Source organism: Halichoerus grypus, chromosome 9 (assembly GCF_964656455.1).
Source record: "Halichoerus grypus chromosome 9, mHalGry1.hap1.1, whole genome shotgun sequence".
Taxonomy (NCBI): Eukaryota; Metazoa; Chordata; class Mammalia; order Carnivora; family Phocidae; genus Halichoerus; species Halichoerus grypus.
This window is the reverse complement of record NC_135720.1, coordinates 70,454,590-70,477,467: the sequence shown is the minus strand read 5'-3', so window position 1 is coordinate 70,477,467 and position 22,878 is coordinate 70,454,590. Positions and strand designations below refer to the sequence as shown.

The 22,878-nt window shown below is 37.8% G+C and overlaps 1 protein-coding gene across 1 annotated transcript; it reads right to left on the bottom strand.

The window, feature by feature from the left end:
* Positions 1-996: 996 nt before the first annotated feature.
* On the bottom strand, positions 997-21,378 carry AKIRIN2 (akirin 2). The gene is made up of 5 exons (XM_036094824.2): positions 20,551-21,378; positions 4,607-4,750; positions 2,821-2,970; positions 1,614-1,685; positions 997-1,359 (listed from the first exon to the last, which is right to left on the bottom strand). Exons 1-5 carry the CDS (start codon positions 20,783-20,785, stop codon positions 1,349-1,351), a joined length of 612 nt encoding a protein of 203 aa, XP_035950717.1. The 5' UTR covers positions 20,786-21,378; the 3' UTR covers positions 997-1,348.
* Positions 21,379-22,878: the final 1,500 nt, after the last annotated feature.

The following is a 22,878-nucleotide window of genomic DNA, read 5'->3' as shown; positions in this document are numbered from 1 at the left end:
TGAGGTTAATTTCTATTAATCCATTAAAACTAGGTAGAATTATCTACCTTATTTATGGCTACCTGCACTATACCAATGTTTCTCAAGCACTTAATGGGCATATGAATTATCTGAGGATCTTGTGAAAGCCCTCAAGCCCTGGCCTTGTTTAAACAAAGAATTGGTGAGGTATAATCACCAAAATTAAAAAGGCAAAAAAAATCCTTTGTTTCTTCCACTAATTAGGTCAATTATAAATATATATGCCCCAGTACATTTATGATTGGTTTAATTAGTAGAAATACGCTAAAAGAATTCAACAAAAGAAATGACTGAAGCATTTTTTGCTCACTTCATTGTAACAAAGGGAATTAAATGTGCTGAATCATGCTTTCATCTATCATCCTTGACAAAAAAAACTTGGATTATACTGCTATCTTGGAGGTAAAAATTCTATAGCTGTTAAAACTGATCTCTTATGTAACATTCTATCATGCAGTCAGTTAAAAGCAATTTGGAATCAGAACTCAGTTTTTGAAAAGAGCACTCATATCTTAGATTATTTGGTATATTAAGGATTTTTAAATCTTACTGGAAAATTAACTTCATTGATTCCTGGAAAATGCTTACATTTAAAACACTGGCTTTATTCAAATACTACCCATCTGTACATTAAAGCAGATTAGAAGTAAATGTTTTATTCTTCCAACTATATTCCAGTACTACAAGGGCAGTAAAACACACACTGGGAAAAAAATGCAGCAATAAACATTTGTTAAAAAGACTGATAGAATAAATAAAAACTACCCCCCCCAAAAAAAAACTTAAGAAAAAAAAAAATCCTAGAAACCCTTTCTGAAACCCCAAGAAGTCCTGGAATACAGAAATGCCCTCCCTCCTTCACTATTTCACAGGAAGCACTGTAGGCTATTTGCTTAATAATGTCCTGGGATTACATTCTAAATTATTAATAACTGGTTACAGCTTGGTTGTAGTGCACAATTAAAATCACACTAATTTCATCTGAAGTGTCAATTCTACAGTTTTATTTACACAACCAGTGAAGGGCATGTTCTTAGAATACCAGCTTTAATCCTTTTCAAACATATTAATATAAGAAGCCAAATTGTAATGATACAGCAAATGAGGCCACTGGCATTAATACAGGTAGCAAAGGTCCACATCCAGATGGTACTGACATCAGGGAAATTTCCAAAACCAGTTGCTGCCTAAGAGTGGTTGCCACTGACGAAAGCTTGAAATAACCTGTATTCACAGGGGGGTATTGGCATTGCTGCATGTCATAATTAGGACCTCTCGCAACAACTCAACAAGGAACAAGGCAGCCCACAAATGCAGAAAACGTGATTCATGAAACATCTAAAGGGGGAGGAAAAGGAAAATTAGTGCAAAGTCCAGGTCAAAATTCAAAGACATACCAGATCTTCATCCCCAACACTACCCTTAGGTATTTAAGTAACCAAAAGTAAACCTTACTAAAATTTTACTGCCTGTTTCCTCCAGCCTTTTTCTCCATGATTTTCTGTTAAATTCTCTTGAGTGTGTAGATAATTATAATAAATGTCTTCTCTTTAAAAGATGGTTTGCATTCAGTTTAGAGATGAAATACTTACAGCTAGCAGGCTGTTCTCCATATCGTCGCATTATTTGATCATGCGTAAACTTCACAAATGCATCATATTGTTCTATAAATAAAGGTACATATCAATTACATGATCTGCAAAATATACTCTCTAATATAGAGCCAGATAAACTGAAAAATCTAGGATGTACAGTGAAACAATTGTAAGTTGGCCCTTTGAATCAGACACATAACCTCAGTAGTAATAGTAATAATAGTGGTGTTATCAAATGAAAGAGCAGAACTTGGTCAGGAAACCTACATTTTAGTCCAAATCACATGACCTCATGTATAGGCTGGGAGCTTATTTCTTAACCTATTAAAAATAAAGGGTTTGAAATAAAAAAGTATCTTTCTACTCTGAAAGTTTACTGTAAGTGATCTATGAATGGCAGTTTACTGCACTGAGAGGAAACAGGAAAACAACAAAGTATGTCGAAAAGCATCCACATGTAACCTAATGCGATGTCACAGAAAAAGATGTTACATACTAAGCAAATTCTCTTGCCTATAATAGCACCTTCATTTAACAACTTTAGAATAAAAAAGCTTATACTTAACAATAGCCAGTAGTGTCTGGCTTAAAAATCAGGGGGAAAAAAAAATCCTAACTAACTGACCATACACAATAAATGTGTCTAGACTGATGGGAAAGTTATCATGAAAGATGTAGTCCAAAAATCCAAAACCAAATTGAGTAGCCAAAGTCAAGTTTTTAGCACAGGAATATCAAAGGAAAAATCTAGTTCACGTTAATACTGTTGGTTAACTAATACAATTTCTTGAGGTCACTAAGGAGGGCCATGAGCTACAAGAAGGTTCATTTCCTTTCTTAAACTGAAATTCAACTGGTTCTTAGAAAACATACTGTATGTAACCAGTGGATAGAAAGGGTAATTTAATTGACATTAAGAACACGTGGGAGGGGCGCCTGGGTGGCTCAGTCGTTAAGCGTCTGCCTTCGGCTCAGGTCAGGATCCCAGCGTCCTGGGATCGAGCCCCGCATCGGGCTCCCTGCTCGGAGGGAAGCCTGCTTCTCCCTCTCCCACTCCCCTGCTTGTGTTCCCTCTCTCGCTGTGTCTCTCTCTGTCAAATAAATAAATAAAATCTTTAAAAAAAAAAAAAAAAAAGAACACGTGGGAAATAATCATTTCTTACAGTGAGTTTCTGGGAGACTTTAAAATAAGCTCATCTCATACCTGCAAGTTTTGTGTTCAATATTTCTTCATACTCTTCTCGAACTTTCTCTTCACGTTCTTTCAACAAACGTTCACAGATCATCCCAACCTGCCGTAGAGTGAATAAGGGCTGTTCTTTTTTTAATGGTGAGGATGTTGCAGAGGAAGTCCCTATGTATAACATGAACAGAAAAAGCACATGATTTAGAGCCATCATAAAAAGTATCTTCTAACTGAAGATGTTTCATTTGGATCTTTTTCAGTGTTCATATAAAAGCATTTTCTATCAGTAGTCTTAAAACAGGTTTAATCCTATCAGCAGCTTACAACTCTAGAAAAACAGCAAGATGTGTGCGATCAGATTATAAGGTAAAAAGTCTAAAGGTGACTGGAGAAAAGTACAAGATACAAAGTTTTTGTTTTTTTAATTAATGATAACAGCTAGGAGACGGCTTGGTAAAAATAAATACGGAGAATATATTGCTAATATTCAACATTACATTTTATGGTTCCAAGTCCTTAAAGATTATTAGTCGAACAGCCACTTATCATCATCAGCTAGTGATACTTGATATAAAAGATTTCTTCAGAATGCATTCCTCTTGAGGAACTTTGATTTTCCAAAAACATCATTCTTCATTTATTGAAAAGAACATCTGAAATTAATCTTTTGAGAGCTCAGGATTATGACATCATGTATCTATTTTAACACTGCTGCAAATATTTTTATACATACTCAAATACACAGATTTGCTATCAATAGTCCTTCTCTGTGTATCTGTCCCTGGTACCCCCAATTCCTCTATTCACTTGCTTTTTGAAACCTGAATGGCAGGGACCAGTTAGTTGTGCTTGTTAGAGCTGTGTCTATCACAAGATAAAGTATACCACCTTTAACTACAACAATGAAGGCTATCTTTACTTTCAAATTCCTAGCTTTGTTAGTTGAGGCTGCCAGTTAGTTGATCTAAGTAAATGACTAAAAGAATGATGATGAACTTAGTTTCCTGCTGATTTAATATCTAGTCTCTACCCTCATCTCCCCTAATGTTTCACCCGCTTACTCACCTGCCCCCACCCCCAACTGGCAGGATTTTGTCTATTTTATAGATTTTGATTTTTTTTTTTTTTAAAGTAAACTCTACCCCCAACGTGGAGTTCGAGCTCACAACCCTGAGATCAAGAGGTGAATGCTCTATCTACTGAGCCAGCCAGCAGCCCCTGAATGTTTTTCTATTCTGCCAGGTTTTCTTATCCCTGCTGGGAGGGAAGGGAAGGGGGCAGGCAACTTTGGTCACAAGAGAACTATTTTGCTGAGAACTTTACTAAAGATAAGAGCCACTTTTCACCTTTGAGAATCTATCCTAATAGGACAAGTGTGTGAGGGTATATGTACAAGGAAATGCTTTTAATACCAGAAATTCAGTCTGATTATCTTCATTAATGGTTAAATAATTATGGGAAGTCCATAAAATAGCATAGTATTCAACCATGGCAAGGTACATCTATACTTAACAGAGAAATATACATGGTATATTGTTAATATTTTTTTCTTAATGAAGGTTACAAATCATATCACTTATGGGGAAGTCCACTTGAGGGATATTACATCCAGGTGGTCATCTCTGAGTAGTGAGAATCCAGGTAGCAAGTACTTACTCTGTGCCATAGTCTAAGAGATCATGAATTATTTGTATAAATATTTTAAAAACAAGAGGGAAAAACAGAAGCTTGAGTGATTAAAAACAACTTTGATCACCTTTTCCCATATTAAATATTTCCTTTCACTTATTAAATTTATTATTACCTGGTGAAGCTGGTCCACTGAGGAGAAATGCATGTGGTTGTGCCTCAGAAGTACAACATGGATCTGTCTGTTGGAAACTAGTTTCTAAATGTCTTCTCTTCTGCATGCGTTTATACTCTTGTTTTATGTTGTACAGAATTTGTTCTAGAAAAAAAAATTTTGGCAAGATGAAAACTATGAAGTTTAAAAAAAGGTTGGGTTTCCAACAATTACTTAGTACAATCAATCCACTGAAAATATTCTCTTCAAATAATATCCAGAAAACTGATGTTCTCGAGGAATTTGTTTCAACATTAATGGGAGCACTCATTCGGAACTAGCACATACACACCACCCGGGATTCAGCTATTCTATAACACCATTTCTTTCTTAGCACTGATTAGCAAAAGATAAATTTAAGTTTTTCGTTCAATGTAAAGATAAGGGAATCTTGTGAACTTCTAGTTCACTTTAGTTCACTCAGATTCTTAAAAATCCCAAATTCAAAGGCCACTTATTCATCACACACAACTGTTAAACAGTCTTCTCAAAGACCATAAATAATTAGAAGTGGGGAGCATTATGTATATACAAGCACAAACCAGTGAGAACTGACAGTAAGTAGGTCAACAAAATGACAGAGTGGATGGGAACTAAAAAATTATCACATATGAAATTGGTCATGGCCATTAATATTAAACTCAACAGAACCGGTGACTATTACAGTATTAACAGCAAAAAGTGTTGTTCTGAATCTTCGGGGTAAAAACCCGTGTAAAGTGATTGGTACGTAACGGGTACTCAATAAGAACCACTATACCACAGGGCCATTATCTTCAACCACAACCATCCAAACAGGTAAAATCCTATCAAGCATATCCTTTAGGCAAGTATGGCTCATTTTCTAATTCAAAATAGCTACCATTTAGACTCTCTAGAAAATCCCTCCTTGAGGTTTCCACTTCCTTTGAAACAGACTTTCTCACCACCACCGTAGCTCCTAGATAAGATTATCCATGTGAAACTACATCCTAAATTTATTAATCCCAATCCAAAGCAAATTAAACAAAAAATTAAGGTGCTAATTATCAGGCAATAAAATGATTTATAAATATAACGGAGTCTAATTTTAGCAATCAATTCTACAATGATGTGTTAATTTAAAACTGAAAACTCGGCTGAAGGCTAAAAATTTACATGAGACTAATCCTTTTTTAAAAAAAATACTGGTGGTTTTCTTAGATATGTACTTAATACTATCTCTTTTCTCACATCATACTATTTACTCTAGTAAGAAGAACTTTTAGGGCTTTTGAAAGATAAGACTAAGGGGACATCAATCAGTCCCTTAAACATTCTAGATTCTGCCAATTTCATTATTTTAACTGAGGGGAAAAAAAGGAAACAAGATGCAAAAAGATACATCCAGTGAAGAAGGTTCCATTTATGTAAATTTTGTGGGTAAATAAACCTGTTACATATACAAGAATCTGCAGCTTAAGTACCAAGAATCACACTGGACAGTTGTATAAGGGATACTTTACCTGTAACATTTTTCAGAATCTTAACATTTGTTTATATTAAAAGGGTCATTTTCAGTCCTTTTCCATTTATTTGAAATAGTCTATAATTTAAAAATGAAGTTACCAATATGAAGTAAAATGGCTGTCCATTAAGCACCTTGGTAAAAATGGGTTTCTTCAGATTCATAAGGGGTCCAACAAAACTACTGTAATTTGGGCGCCTGGGTGGCTCAGTTGGTTAAGCGACTGCCTCCATCAAGTCCCACATCAGGCTCCCTGCTTAGCAGGGAGTCTGCTTCTCCCTCTGACCCTCCCCCTTCTTGTGCTCTCTCTTTCTCTCTCAAATAAAATCTAAAAAAAAAAAAAAAAAAACTACTGCAACTTCCTATAACAGGACAAATACAGATATCCTTTTCTTTTTTTTTTTTTTTAAAGATTTTATTTATTTATTCATGAGAGACAGAGAGAGAGGCAGAGGGAGAAGCAGGCTCCCAAGGAGCAGGGAGACCGATGTGGGACTCGATCCCAGAACCTTGGGATCACGACCCGAGCCGAAAGCAGACACTTAACCATCTGAGCCACCCAGGCACCCCAGATATCCTTATTTTTTAATAACAACTCTTTAGTAGCAATGTTCTAAAAGGTTTTAAAAGTAATGATGTTTGGGCGCCTGGGTGGCTCAGTTGGTTAAGCGACTGCCTTTGGCTCAGGTTATGATCCTGGAGTCCCTGGATCGAGTCCCACATCGGGCTCCCTGCTCGGCAGGGAGCCTGCTTCTCCCTGACCCTCCCCCCTCTCATGTGCTCTCTCTCTCTCTCATTCTGTCTCAAATAAATAAAATCTTTAAAAAAAAATAAAAGTAATGATGTTTTGGTCTCTGACAGCAAGCTTCACTTATTTATCACTTTCCGATCAAAGCCACCACCATTCTGATAAAAAGGGTCATGTACATAAAGCATCCTAAAGTTTATTCACAAGACTTCAAACGTACTAGACTCAGAGTAACTTGACCTTAACATCTCTTGTGAGACTTACTCTTTGATTACCACAACTGTTCAAGATTATGTTAGTCTTCCTTTTATTCACAAAAATCAAAGTGCAACTATGATGTACCAAAATAATAGTTGTAACAAACTCAATTTGTTCATTTGATAGTCTCAAACAAGATCTAGCCTAGGATTAAGATGTAGTAAAACTTTAAAATTTCCATACCATCTAATACTTAAAGAGATGACATAACAAGCTAAGGAATTTTTAAGGTATAATTTACAAAATAAACTCATCAATTTAAATGTACAATTTGACGGCTTCTCACAAATGCATACATACAGGTCTTAAAACCATCACAATCATAATAAAGAACTTTATCACCCCAAAAAGTTCCCTCATGCCCCTATTCACCACCCTCACCTTCATTACCACTGTAATATTCATCTTTCACTACGTGAAAAAATTTTTTTGCCTTTGAAAATTTCATATAAATGGAATCATAAAAAGTATAGATTTTTGTGTCTGGTTCTCTCACTCAGCAAAATGCTTTTGAGATTCATACATGATGTTGCATGAATCAGTAAGTCCTTTCTTTATTAAATTAGTACTCCATTGTGTGTGTGTCCACACACACACACCTTATCTTTTAATGGACATTTGGATTGCTTCCAATTTGGGGCTATTATGAATAAGGCTACTATGAATATTCAAGTACAAGTCTAAAGGTGGATAAATTTCATTTCCCTTGGATAAATACTTAGAAGGGGAACTGGATGGCCTGATTATGTGGTAAGTGCATTGCTTTACTTTAAACTGCCAAACCATCTTCCAGAGTAATTGTACCATTTTACATTCCTACCAGCAATATATGAGAGTTCCAGCTGCCCTACATCTTTGCCAACTTGATATTGTCAATTAAAGAGCTGAAGAATTTTTAAAAATATTTATTTTAGAGAACACACGTATACACATATGCACAAGCAGGAGAGGGGTGGGGAGGGCAGAGGGAGAGAATCCTCAAGCACTGTGGGGCTCCATCCCAAGACCCTGAGATCATGACCTGAGCCAAGATCAAGAGTAGGATGCTTAACCAACTGAACCACCCAGGGGCCCCAAAGAACTGAATAATTTTGAATGCTATTGCCTGCAATGCTTTTTTTTACATCTAATATGATGCAACTATGTCATGTAAGCCTCACTCTGCGCATAAATGCTCTAATACTGGTAACGTGTAATCAACAGTGTTATTCAGTGAATAATCCAATTTAACTTGACCAAGGTCTCAGCTAACTGCAAGCCTCAAATTCATTTATCTCAGTTTGGAGAGGTTAACTCAAGAAATTTCCCCAGATTCAATTTTCCACAACTTAACATTCTAAACTCAACCTAGATACCTGGCTGACTGAAGTCACTTCTTATGCCAGCTGGATGAAGGTCTTCTGTTCATCAATAAAGTTCTTATGTCTACTTAGTCTTGAACTACTTAAATCTAGCCATCTATAATCAAACTGGCAAGTGACATTTTATCCCAAGTACATGTAGTATCTGACACTGTGTTGCCAACACAATTTATGCTCCATTAAAGAAAAAGTCAAATGAAGCTTCACATATGTATCAGTTGCACATTCCAGTTTATTTTTTTTATTATGTTAACACCATACATTACATCATTAGTTTTTGATGTAGTGTTCCATGATTCATTGTTTGTGTATAACACCCAGTGCTCCATGCAGAACGTGCCCTCTTTAATACCCATCACCAGGCTAACCCATCCCCCCATCCCCCTCCCCTCTAGAACCCTCAGTTTGTTTTTCAGAGTCCATAGTCTCTCATGGTTCGTCTCCCCCTCCGATTTCTCCCCCTTCATTCTTCCCCCTTTTTTTTAAACATATAATGTATTATTTGTTTCAGAGGTACAGATCTGTGATTCATCAGTCTTACACAATTCACAGCGCTCACCATAGCACATACCCTCCCCAATGTCTATCACCCAGCCACCCCATCCCTCCTACCCCCCATGCAGCCTTCATATTTGGCTTATGTGTATAGACTGAATTTGCAACAGATCACTTACAGCAAAATACAGTTATCATCCTAACAAACTACACCACAAATGGTTGTTATATCCCTTTTCAAAATCCTAAAAACGAGGGCACCTGGGTGGCTCAGATGGTTAAGCGTCTGCCTTCGGCTCAGGTCATGATCCCAGCGTCCTGGGATCGAGTCCCGCATCGGGCTCCCTGCTCCTTGGGAGTCTGCTTCTCCCTCTGCCTCTCTCTCTCTCTCTGTCTCTCATGAATAAATAAATAAAATTTAAAAAAAAAAAAAATCCTAAAAACGATATCCTCCTTTTACCATAAAATACAGACTTTCTTCCACTGTACTAGGTCTACGTGAAAGTCAGTATCAGGAAATTCTGTGACTAATGGCATTTTCATTGCCAAATAAAGATTGCCAACAAAATTCCACCTTCTTAACAGGTGAGAGATTATCAATGAGTCAGCACTTATTCCTTTGGAATATTTAAAAAAATAAACTGAGCAAAAAAATCTACATAAATGTGAAAAGAAAAAGCCTGGCTTGTGGCAACATTAAGCCTACTCCCAAACTGTTTTACTCTTCTTAGTTGCCACTGATTACTTAAGAAAGCCTGGGCACAATAAGGTCAATACAAACAGAAGAAAGCAGTTGATGGGATTAAGAAATAACAGTTTACACAGGGAAGAGAAACAGCAAAAAGATGGAACTGAACAAAGGGAGGAATACGGAATTAGAAGCAACTACAAATGTCTTTCTAGAGTCAATGAGATGTCTAAAAATCTGTGACATGTGAAGCCAAACTTTTGCTCCAGACCTGCACAGACTTGCCATTTTCCTACTGACATAATTAGTAAATCAAACATAACAGTTCTCATTAACAGTTTTAAGTTTAGGAATGTAAGACATTTTTGTACCCTTACATGCCAATTTCTCTATGGAGTATCTTTGAAAAAATAAAGTGAAAGTTCATCTAAACAGGTAATTCAAACAACGGGATTAAAAATAAAATGGGGACGCCTGGATGGCTCAGTCGGTTAAGTGTCTGCCTTTGGCTCAGATCATGATCCTAGGGTCCTGGGATCAAGTTCCTGCATCGGGCTCCTTGCTCAGCAGGGAGCCTGCTTCTCCCTCTCCCTGCCACTCCCCCTGCTTGTCCTCTCTCTCTCTGACAAATAAATAAAATCTTTAAAAATAATTAATTAATAAAATAAATCTTCAAAGTTCGTCAGTTTTAGGCAGGAACACATATGAAATGTAAAACCTACCTGTACACAATTAAGTACAGAAAACCTGCAGTAAGCCATTAAGACCTAAAAATAAGGAACTGCCCCAAATAAAGTAACAAACCAAAATCCAGATTTCTGAACTACGTACTAGACATTGCCATGTCTACTTTATAAATTAAAACATACACAATCAACAGTTGCTATGGAGGCCTATCTTTGTAAATAAATTATTTTCCCAGGATATCTGTCCAGAAACTAACAGTTCTTATGTTCTCCTTGAAGAAATCTTAAGGACAATGTTCTTACTCAGCCAAGAACTTTCTAACTAAAAAGAATGAGTTGATGACATTTTTAATTCACTTTAAAATTACTACTATGTCAAAGAGACCTGGAACCAAATTTTAACACAAGACGGTCAAATTATATCTAAGAGTTTTAACTTCTATTTGGATTAACGTGAATCCTAATAAGCATAATACAGCTGTAAACATTAGGGTATTATCTATAATGCTTCAAAAGCAACTGGCTTAGATTATAAGTTTACAATATATAATATTTTACTGTAAAGAGGCATTCACTTATATCCTACAAGAGGAAGAAAAATCATAATCACAATCAAATTCTATTATTTCACTGGTACTATAATAGCCAACGATTACTTATTTGAAACAAATGACTCAATCTGTTAAAACCCTGCAGGTATAAGTATAAATTTTACAAATTAACTGCACAATGGGAGTCACTGATGCAAGGAGTCCAACAATGCTCATTCAGCAGGAGGTTCCTCCCTGCTATCCAATAATTATTGTTTCATACCTCTATATTTTATATTACACCAGATTCTAAAGGGATATGTTAGCTTTGTTGCTTTTGTTGTTTAGCTCTTTACTATCTGTATCTTCTCTCAAATAGCTTACAATCTAGGAAAACCAAAAAAGCAGTAAACAGGGAAGAGAAAGGCGATATTGAACCATCCAAAATCCAAAACCCAAAATATACATGCTACAGAAAACATCTAATGCCATGGCAAAAAGTCCAGCTTCTATTACAGTTAACCATGGCCATGAAAACAAGGTAAGGTCCAGAAGGACAGAGAACTGACTCCTTGAGGACTCTAGGCATCATGATCAAGCTGAAGAACAAACCCATCACACACACACACACACACACACACACACAGTAAGCTATAACTTACCTGGAAACCAGAGTTGCAAACTGATGATACACAGGATAAACTGAGCCCAAAGACATATCTGGCCTGAAAAGCTTCTTCTTAAAAAGAAGTGTGAATTTATGCCAACATTTAAAAAGTTCATGATTTTAATTAAAAGTCAGATTTCTGGCTACTGTTAAGAGAGGAAAACCGGACTATGTACAAAATTCAGCTGAAGAGTGGCTGCTACCTTTCAGGCAGAAATTCTCAAATGCTTCTAACACTTTAATGCATCCAACACCACCCAGGGATTTTGTTAAAATGTAGACTGTGAGGGATGGAGCCTGGAATTCTGCACTTCTACTGTGTTTCCAGGTGATGCTGCAGATCAGAAAGCAAGGCTGGAATTCACTAATTCCCATGTAGTTCACTTCACTCATTTATATTACTTGCCTGGGAACTATGGGCATTTATATTTCTATCCCCCCCTTAAAATAATAACTCCCCTACTGTGGCAATTAAAAAGTGAAGTGGTTGGTTTATTTATTATTGGACATTCTGGGAAATAGAGGGGAGAAAAAAAGCAGTAACAGACTATTTCAAGTACAAAAATATTTGCCATCCGAACCTGCATGGCTTTTGTAGTTCAAAATTAGATATGCCCCTCTCTAGCAGGAAAATATTCTATAAATCAATTTAAACTTGATTGTAAATCAAATTAAACTTATTCATTACAGGAAACATATTGATTCATTTTTCCTAAAACATCTTCCTTAAAATATGAAATTCATGTTATGTGACTGACCGTGAACAAATGCATTTACTTTTCTATTACATCTGCTTTAAAAAAGCAATTAAGACTATCTTTCATACCAGAAGGCAGTGTTTGGAAGTCCAAAGACATCTTTTGTTTATCCCATATATTTTGTAAATTAGCTGTGAATATTTAAAATTCACATTTCACAAAAATCCTGATTTCTGGGGGAGGAATGGCTTCTGGGAAGATAAAACAATAAAAGGTCCAAACTCACCATGACCAGAATTGAGAGGAGTGATCTGAACTAAATAAATAGAGCTTCATCTGTAAGTGAAAAATAGTCAGGAGCATGCATGTGATTGCTTATGGAGCTATTAAGCTAGAGGAGTGCAGCTGAATCTAGAACCTAAGGAACTCCTAAGTTTAATGGCCAGATGAAAACAGCAACCAGAAGTGGAAGAAAAGTGTTGTCACAGAAGGAAAAAAGTTATTTCAAAAAGAAGTGAGTGGGAGAACAGTATAAATGCTGTAAAAAAGGTCAAACAAAATGAGGATTGATTATAAGCCACAGAAATCACTGGTGACTTGACAAGAGCTATTTGAAAACTCTCTGAATTTGTTTTTCAAGTGGAAGAATCTGGATGACTGCTGGAGAAAAACGAGGATGTTTTGTTATTTTATAATGGAAGTCTTGACAATATTTAAAGCCAAAAGCAAAGGTCCAGTTGAAAGAGAAAAATAATCAAGAGGGTAAGGTTCCCTCGGAGAAGGGGAATTCTTCTTTCACTGTGTAAAGTGCTTTAATTATCTCATTTAAACTTCCTCAGTAATATTAAAAGGAAAACAGAATAGGCACAAATATTGGTGGTGTTGGTACTGGGAAAAATGAAGAAGCTGCCATTAGATGGCTCTTATTTGATCTGTGAAGTAGAAGGCATGGTTATTCACTGAAATGGCAGGACTGCTGGACAGTATAAGAAGTCCCATTTGAGGCTGCCCCACTGTGACTCTCTAGCACTTAGGGACAGGAAATGCTCTTAATCCTCACAACCATCCTAAGAGGCAGATATTACTATCATCATGTGCATTATTTTATAGATGAAGAAAATGTGGCTTTGCTTCAATGTCTTCTGAAAGGTCATACAGCTGGAACAAAGCAGAGCCAAGCCTGACGTCAGGGCTTAAGCTCAGCATCTACTGCCCTCCCCAGTATTATATTACTACAGTACCTAGCTGGTATTCCACAAGTACCTAAATTACAATAAACCACAAGGAGGAAAGCTAATTTTTAAAACCCAGGATGTCAATTACTACTATGTATTATTGATACTTCATACCCTGAAACTTCAAACTCTGTTAAGATAATAGTGACCAAAGCAGTGCATAATTCTCATCTACCCAGAGCCCTAAAACTGTGATCATTGGCGAGAATAATTATTTCAAAGTCTTCATGTCACATTCAAGTATTTATATAAGGGATACTTCAACATCTCTAAACTGCCTCCTCTTAGGACAGGCATCTTTATCTAACCAGAAATGTTTTACTGATATTTTAAAAGGGAGAATTATTTTACTGATATTTTAAAAGGGAGAATTATTCTAAATTGGTAGGTCAGCATTGCCACACATATAGGACTGATTACAACAGTGCCAGCCTCCGATAATGTACCATTTCACCTTGGACCAAGGATGGTTGTTACAGTGAACATCAGGTTCCCCTGTTCTGTCACATCAACCTAAAACTTCCTGTACTTTTAGCCAATTATACCACTTAGAAGAGTTTTTCTTTCAGAGAATTGTATTTTAGTAACAGGAACAAGGCAATTCTCTAGAAAAATTAAAAGGCAAAGTTTAGGAACAATAATGTTTGAAAAACTGGCTTTCTGCAATTTTTCAAATTCCACTCTACATTTTTTTTAAAAAGATTTAGTTATTTATTTTAGCAGGGGGTTGGGGGGGTGGGTAAGGGGCAGGAGAGGGAGAGGGATCTCAAGCACTGAGCCAGGCAGGCAGCGGGGACGGGACTTAATCTCACGACCCTGAGATCAGGACCTGAGACAAAAACCAAGAGTCAGACACTTAACCAACTGTGCTACCCAGGCACCCCTCCTCTCTACATCCTATTTTTCAATTGCTAGATCAGTTCAACAGTACTATTTTTTTTTTTAAAGAAACAAAACAAAATCAACTCTTCTGGGTCCCCCCCCCCCCAACCTTTAGTTTGCTTTTTGGAGGGAGGTTTCTAACATTAATGGAAATGAAAATGAATGCTAAAGTCAGAATATACATCATATACTAAGACAATTTCAGAAACAGCCAATAAACAAGCTTCAATTCTCACCTTAAAAAAAAAGAATCACTTTAAGGTTTCAAAGTAGTAATAGTGTGATTTAATCAGTAAATCAATTTCAATACTTACACTGCCAAAGGTGGATATACTTAGGTAGATGAATGTCCACAAGGAATTAAAATAGATAATACTGATAAAACATAAAGATTACAGTATCTTTATTCAAGTTTAGCTAGCTAATAAAGTATCCACAGTGGTGGTTCTATCCGTCCCTTGAGAGACTGTCTCTTTGCTTAACCAGTATCTGGAACTCAAATGAGGTTTATAAAAGCGTGAACAAGTGACTTCTAAAGTAAATATTTAGATTTTTAATAATGTTGAGAAAAACCAGGTACATGAATAGACCTAGAAACTAAAAATTAAGTCAAACCCAAAAGATGTATTAATGGAAAGATTATAATTTTAGTAATCAAAATGTTGCAAAGCACTACTTCATTTCAGGATGATCTGCCTATGACATTTAACAAAAACTAATGACTTAATGATTTTTAAAGGGAGGAGGAAAGTAAGTTATAACCCCCAAGACAAACTACAAGCATATTATGAGCTGTCTTTCTAATGCTGGAAGGTTAAAAACCACTACCAACAAAAAAAAAACCCTACCATCACAAAGATGACACAATCTGGCAAACTGCAAAATTCTAATCAGAAGGCCCCAAATAGGGGTGCCTGGGTGGCTCAGTCGTTAAGCGTCTGCCTTCGGCTCAGGTCATGGTCCCAGGGTCCTGGGATCGAGCCACACACGGGGCTCCCTGCTCCGCGGGAAGCATGCTTCTCCTTCTCCCACTCCCCCTGCTTGTGTTACCTCTCTTGCTGTGTTCTCTGTCAAATAAATAAAATCTTAAAAAAAAAAAAAAGGCCCAAAATAAATACCAGAAAAAGTATTATTCAGTCTTAAAACTAATTGCTGCATTTCTTATTACTACTCATTTGTTTGAGTCACAATCTTTTCTTTAAAACATGCTGTCACATATTGTGGCTATATTGTCATAAAACAATGTAAAAAGAAAAACTGGCACAGAATAAGGGGTAGAAAGGAAATTACTTTTTTTTTTTTTTAACTTCAGCATCTCTTAAGAACCTTGGGAAATGCCAAGGCTTGATTAATTCAACAAATAAATTTAATATCTTAAAACTTTGTGATAAGACATTAAGAGGGAAGGTATGGCAGATAAGAATACCTCTGGGGTTACTTTCAAACTACGCAAGTCCCATATAACCCACCATAACCCCTCAAAATCAGGGGGCAATTCCTGTTCGTTTTTTTTTTTTTTAGGGGGCAATTCCTGTTAAGAGTCTTTGCTACAAGACTGATATTGGTAGATCACATTTCCCAGATGTGTTTAGAAAGCTGAGAAACACATTGGTAAGCTGAGCAATAAAATTAAAGATGAATCTCTTGAACTACATTCATTTGTTAAACACTTCTTTACCATCTGCAGATGCCACACTGGTTCATATAGGCTTGAACAAGTATTCCACCCTTCACATTTTTTCAAAGGCAAGAAATTCGCTGTGGTTTCACATATGCATAGAGAACATCTGTGAGTCAACAATACTAGCACAGTGTTAATGCAAAGACTGCGGGGACCACAACTTGCTGGTTAATTAGTTATAGGTATTTAAAAAGACCAGAACCCCAACACTTTTATCTAGTTTCATGAACCACCTATCCAAGAGGTCCAAACTTAACCCATGTTATCATTCTGTATTCTTTAAGTGGAGGGAGAATCAAGAGTTGGTTTTCAATTAGAAAAAATACGCAAATACTGGGCACTTCCACTGAATCTTTTATTCACAACCTTTTAAAACAGAAGTGATTTTCTACCATTGTGTCTTCCTGGGTCCATCAAACACTTAGTAAAAGATCTGACTATTTACACAGTGTATTTTTTTTTTCCTGTAAAGCCATTCAAGAACTAAAGAAATTATTTCACATCTCAGATTATTTCTGTGGCAACCATGGTAACTATTAGCATCTATAACTAAAGAAGGGCTAACCGCTTCCTGACCTAGCCATGTTTACCATATGTGTTTCTGTGCTCAAGTTAGGCTTTATTTTTCTACTTTCAAAACAGAATAGCTCAGTAATGAATACAACTGTGCTCTGCTTTTAAAGGTCATGAACTCACACGATTCTTAAATGCATAATCCATAGAAATATGAAATAACTACAGTTACATACAGTCCTAAGTAAAATATCAGGTTTAAAATTTGAAGTACAAAGACCATTAAAAACAGTCTATTTGCCAAATCCACTGAGAAACTAGAAGCAATTTAACAGCTGTCTAAATAACCACAAAATATTAAAAACACTTCTGGCTCAATATAAATGACATCTGAAGTGAAATGCTGCCTCCTCCAACAGACATCTCATTTGTTTGCCTAGAACCGTTTATACTTCATTTAAGCCAGCTGGTGTCTCCGTTTGCAGGCATGCATCAATGTCTACTGAACAATCTAAGTTCCTGTAAACCCTTCCCCATTCACAAGCTGCAATTTCCATTTTTAATGGCAAGTTTCCAGCAAATACAATGAGTTCTTACAAAGGAATTTAACTCTTCATCCAACTCAATTGCTAAGACAGACTGGAGCAATGGTAACAAGACCTAAACAATGTGTATAAAAGTGCCTAGAAAACTCCCAAAGCGTTGACATCCACAAGAGGATCTCTTCACCAAACCTCTCATTCGGTACACAATTATGAAAAATAATGTGTTTGATTTGACTGACACAGTGTCTTGTTATATGATATCTCAGTTTTATTAAAATAATTTTGTTCTTGGGAATGTTATGACAATTTTTGGCTAAGAGATGATAATATTCTGAGATGTTTCAAAACCCAATGGAGAAGTATACAGAACACTCTGAATCTGTTTTCAACTAACTTACCAGGGTGAGTACTGATGCAGCTACTGGCAGAAGTATTCATTTTCCCAACCAGTCTACCCACCCTCCCCCATTCACTTTTCCTTTTTCATATCCTGGGTATTATAAACCTTACTGCTAACATCCTAGAGCTGGGGTGGACACACTTTTTCTGTAAAGGATCAGACAGTAAATACTTGAGCTTTGGGAAAATACAGTCTCTGTCACAAATACTAGCTTTGCAGTTGTAGCCTGCAATGGACCATACTTTAAGGGAAAAAAAAAAAAAAGAATGAGCATGGCTGTGTTCCAATAAAACTTTTTTTTTGCCAGCCCTTTCCTTTTTCCTGGCTTTAAGCTGCAACAGTTTGAAAAATACAGATTTAAATTATTTAAATAGTCATCAAGTCAAACTTTGGAATCACCTTCCTGGGATGACTAAAATAAACTAGGGGTTCAGTCCAAGTTCCTGAAACTAGTAAAGCCACAACGTGATTTCACCTACAGGTCAAAACACACTATGTAAGTATCCAGAAAAGAACGATGATAAAACAATACATTATATGCATGCTCTGAAAAAATTTCACTTCAATACTCTAGTTCTAAATTGTTTAAATTATACTTGAACTCACAGAAATGAAAGGAAAACAAAGTTTCCACAGAGTCCCAGTCAATCTCAGCTTTGTAAATCACCTTCCATTTCCAATCCTAGCTACTTATTTCAGCCAAAGATATACAGATATTCACTCTTGTAAAGTTTGAGAATTACCACTGTTAAAACAAAAATCTAAAAATTAAGTGCTTGGAAAAATTATTTCCAAGATTGGGGACAAGAAAACTGAAAAGGTCTTTGATACCTGCACAACACTGCAGCTCCCATTATGACAACATTACTACAAAACCACACAGGAGCCTGCCCAACCTGGCCATCTAAAAACAAAGCCAAATTAAATTACATGTAGAATATTATTCAAAATTACAGTAAAAAAGATAAATTTTACAATTCAAAACTTAAGCAATTTCAACGGCTTTTCAACTTTTTCTGTTAATATTCAAGTCAGCTGAAAAAACTAAATTCTCTTTTAGCAGACTCAAAATTATTAATTAGGGTGTGATTTTAAGAGTTCAGGATATGATCAAACTTCCAGAGTAGATGTCAAAAACACCCTGAAGAAGAGAAGACAGCAATATTTTGTAAAACGTGAATGTGAAACATCAGGCTTAAACAATTTCAGTAACTCCAGTCATTTTACTAAATTTTTGTCCATTCAACTGCAATTTGAGACAGTGTGGAGCCAACTGCATTAACCAATGCTACAAATGCATCAATGAAACGACAAATTTGTAAAGGATCACAATTCTTTCTGAATAAGTTCCCTTTAAAGTGAAAACAAGTATTATAGCTCCTGGCTGGTTTACCATATATGCTCAAGACTATTGCAGCATTGAGATATACTTTAACTCCCAAACCTAACATTGTATTAATTCACCAGCTCCACTGAAATTTATGGCTAGTTAGCCAGGGCTATTTTTAAGTGGCCTTATTTGTTGTTAAGTACAGATTCCTAGGTATCATTTCAATTTTCAAATGATACCATTTGACTAAAAAGACAAACTCTAAAAATAATGTTAATCACCAGCACATTCTTAACACTGATTGTTTCTTTTTTAATGCAAAGCCTAACAGCAAATCAGTGAATGCCTTTACATACAAGGAAGTTTAGGTATAGTTACTAAATAAAATTATCTGAGAATTCCTCTGAAAACCCGCTACAACTCTAAAACAGTATATCCTTAAGTGAGGTCAAATACTTAGTAGCAGAAATGGTAGCCTAGGCATTTGAGGGTGTCCCTAAAAATCTGAGGAAGGATATTTAAAAACCTGACTTGAACAAAACAATTCCAAATAGAAGTTACCAAATATAGAGGTATATATTGCTCACAGTTTTTTAAAAGTTAATAACAAAACACTTAAACTATGAAAAGGCTTTGTCTGCAGATGGTATTATTACCAAAGGCTCAAATATGAAACCTTTGCATGCTATACACACAAAAGAGATTTACACTACCAGTCCACAAAAGCCTATCCTAGGACTGTGCCAGGGGCACACAAGGATTTTCAAAGTACAGAAAAAACTGGGCATACACATGCAGTACAAAGCAGCCAAAAGGCATTTGCCCATAGTCACTTTCAGGAAATGTTTCAAGATGAAAAGCAAAGACAGTCTTAAGTCCCTTAGAATCTTGGGTTGATTTCTTTATTATTCTTAAGGCCTAAGCTGTTCTCCCCCAACATACTCTGTTGAGGAGAAATAGCGCACCTCCAACTAAAAGCAACTACTCAGGCCCAATTTTCAATACAATTCGCTTTTCATTAAAAGTTGAAGTTTCTCAGGGTCTAGACGTATAGGATGATCATATTACAGTACTCGGGAAGAGCATTTTCTTTGTTGTTGACCCTGCTAGGGAAACAGGTCTTGACTCAGCCAAAGTGGCGTTCTTGTGGGTGATTAATGACAGGCCTAGATCTCGCCCCAGTGACATCCACCCCACCCCCCACCCCCTCTGTACTAAAATCAGCCATGTCTGAACTGGAGGAGGGGCTGCCGCCTCGCCTCAAACCACCCAGTCCCACAGTTAATAGCTGCAACCAATCGATTCAGGGAGACAGACATCGAGATTCGGGTGAAATGTTACCCTTCTCTCGCCTAAATTTATGAATATCACCCTCTCTGATCATTTCCGCTGGGGCTCTCCAGACTACGGAAACACTCAATTCCAGTCATTCAGCCCAAAGAAAAGGATCTTCCTCTTCCCCACAATACCCGGCAAGACACAGCCCCTACCCTCCCCACCTCCCGACTCCCCCACCCCCTTGACATCAGGCCATTTCTATTGTGTCGCCGAGGCTGGAGGACCTAACTGAAAGAAATGTGGTCGCTCTACTACTTTGCTAAGGAGGAGGACCAGTCCGGCACCCCCACCCCTGGGGCCGCGTTCCGCGTCCCGGGACCCCCGTTCTCTAGCCCACCCCGGCGGCTGCGGGGCCGAGTCCCACCTGTGGTGAGGCGGGAGGAGACGTCGCCAAAGGGGGACGGCTCCATTCGGAGATACTTCTGCGGCGAGGCGGCGGCAGCCGAGAAGGAGGCGGCGGTGGCGGCGGCCGCCGACGACGGAGAGGCAGCAGCCGAGGTGGGCGCCGACAATGGCGCACATCGCCTCCGCTTCGGGGACGCCGGGCTCAGCAGCGGGTCGAAATCCAGAGTCCTTTTCAGAGTGGCTCCGCACGCCATGGCCGGGGCAGCCGAGGACCGGGCTCGGGTGGGGTCGGGGAAGGGTGACGGGAGGGGAGGGTGAGGGAAGTGGGGGAGAGCGGGGACTCGAGGAGAACCTAACCGACGGGCTCAAGAGCAGAAAGGCGGGTGGTGGAGCGCCAGGGAGGAGATAAGAGCCGCCGCCGCCGCTGCCTCCGCGGCAGGGGCAGTGGCCCGGCCGGCCCGAGCGAGAGCGGGAGGGGCGGTGGCGGCCGCTCACGACAGCCGCGTCAGGGGGGCTCTTCCGCCTCCTCAGGCACAGCTCCCCCGGGAGAGGCTCCGGCCGCCCCCGCCGTCCGTTCGAGCTTTGCGCCGCGCCTGAGGCGCTCCTGCGCTGAGACCGGTTCCCTTCGGAAGTCGATACCAGCCCCGTGAGGTATGAGGCTGGAACGCGGCTACTAATACGCCCGAGTAAGGTCAGAAGCTTGAGAGTGGCGGTCGATGCGGAGAGATTGCGAGGTGGCGGCGGCAGCAGGAGCTCAAGCGGTCACGTCCAGCCGCTTCCCCCTCCACTGTACGACTATTCCACCCGCCGCCGGCCCCAATATGGCGTCAATAACAACGCCGCCGATTCAAATTCTGCGGCCTCAGGGCGCGTGCGCACAGGGGTGGACACGCCCCCGTAGGCGCATTCTGGGAGTTGTAGTTTTTCACTGTGGAAGGGAATCGGCGTGAAAAGCGATTGAGGAGGAGTCACGAAAACTACGACTCCCGTCATTCAAGGCGCGCCATTCCGAGTTCCGGGTTGGAATTTAAATCCCCTACACAGCTTGAGTGTAAAAGGAACTAAGCAAGAGAAAAAAGAAGAGGCTGTGAGTGGGAGAGAGGGAAGCCAGCCGATGCAGAAAACAGGCTTAAAAGACCTTTAAAATTCAGGACATAGTTGTCCTGATACCATTCCCACAGTGATTTAACAAATGGGAAATAGAAAACTTAGCCAACCTAACAGTCCAAGTCAGATTAATTTCGGTAATAAGAGTGCTAAAAACAAAACCTGTCATAATGAGGGGCTAGGAAATAAGATTATGGAACCTATTTAGGACTGCAAGGGAGAACAGTAATAGTATCAGATTACAGGATCCTTGAATGAACTGGATGCTTTGCCCTTCCCAGGTAGCTTCTTGCATTCATTTATTAAATTCTGCAAAACCAGCTTTATCCTGCAGATGAATAGATTTGAAAGATGTACAGAACCAAATTGTTTCGCTTTGGATAAAAAGCGAGTGATAGCAGAAATTGTATTATCTGTTGAATATTGTAGTATAGTATATCCTGTGAACTGTAAAAATTAAATAAAAAAACCGTTAATGAAATGTCTAGGAGAGTAGATAATGAACCCATTTTATAAGCAAAAAATTTTTTGTAAAAGTTGTACTGTTATTCAGGTACCTAAAATAAAAATCAAATACAGCATTAATAATGTAAAAAATTGTCACCAATCTTTTGCCCACGGAAACTATCATCAGTCCAATACAGAACTAGTTATCTGTATGAATGCCATATTATCAAATGATTATGGATATCACATACAGGCTTCCAGTGCTTATTTATTCCTGTCATTTATTCAGTAACTAAAAGATCTTTTATACCATTTTGTCTATTATTCCTATCATTTTTGACAGTTTAATATATTCCTGTTTTATTGAATTGTTCAACACCTTAAAGATCAGCAGTCCTAATCATATTGTGTCAACGACTAAGCTACGTTAATTTTATTTTAAGATATATTGTTTGGGAAATATTTTTTGAAAATGATCAGCATTTAATGAAACAACAGCTTATCTCTGACACCTAATAGGTAAATTTTTGCTAAATTCTAAACACCATGAAACAAAATTTATGATATGAAATTAACAGAATATACATATTTTATGTAAATGAGTAGGAAAAGATAGATTAAGCTGTGGAAAGCAAATAACAAAGCATTTATATTTCTGATAAATATTTTATGAAATTAAGATTTTACCTTGAGTTATAGAACTTACATTGAAAAGGGACTGTTAGGAATTGAACTTTGTCTTTTCAAAATTCATATGTTCTAATCCCAGGTATCTCCCAATGTGTCCATATTT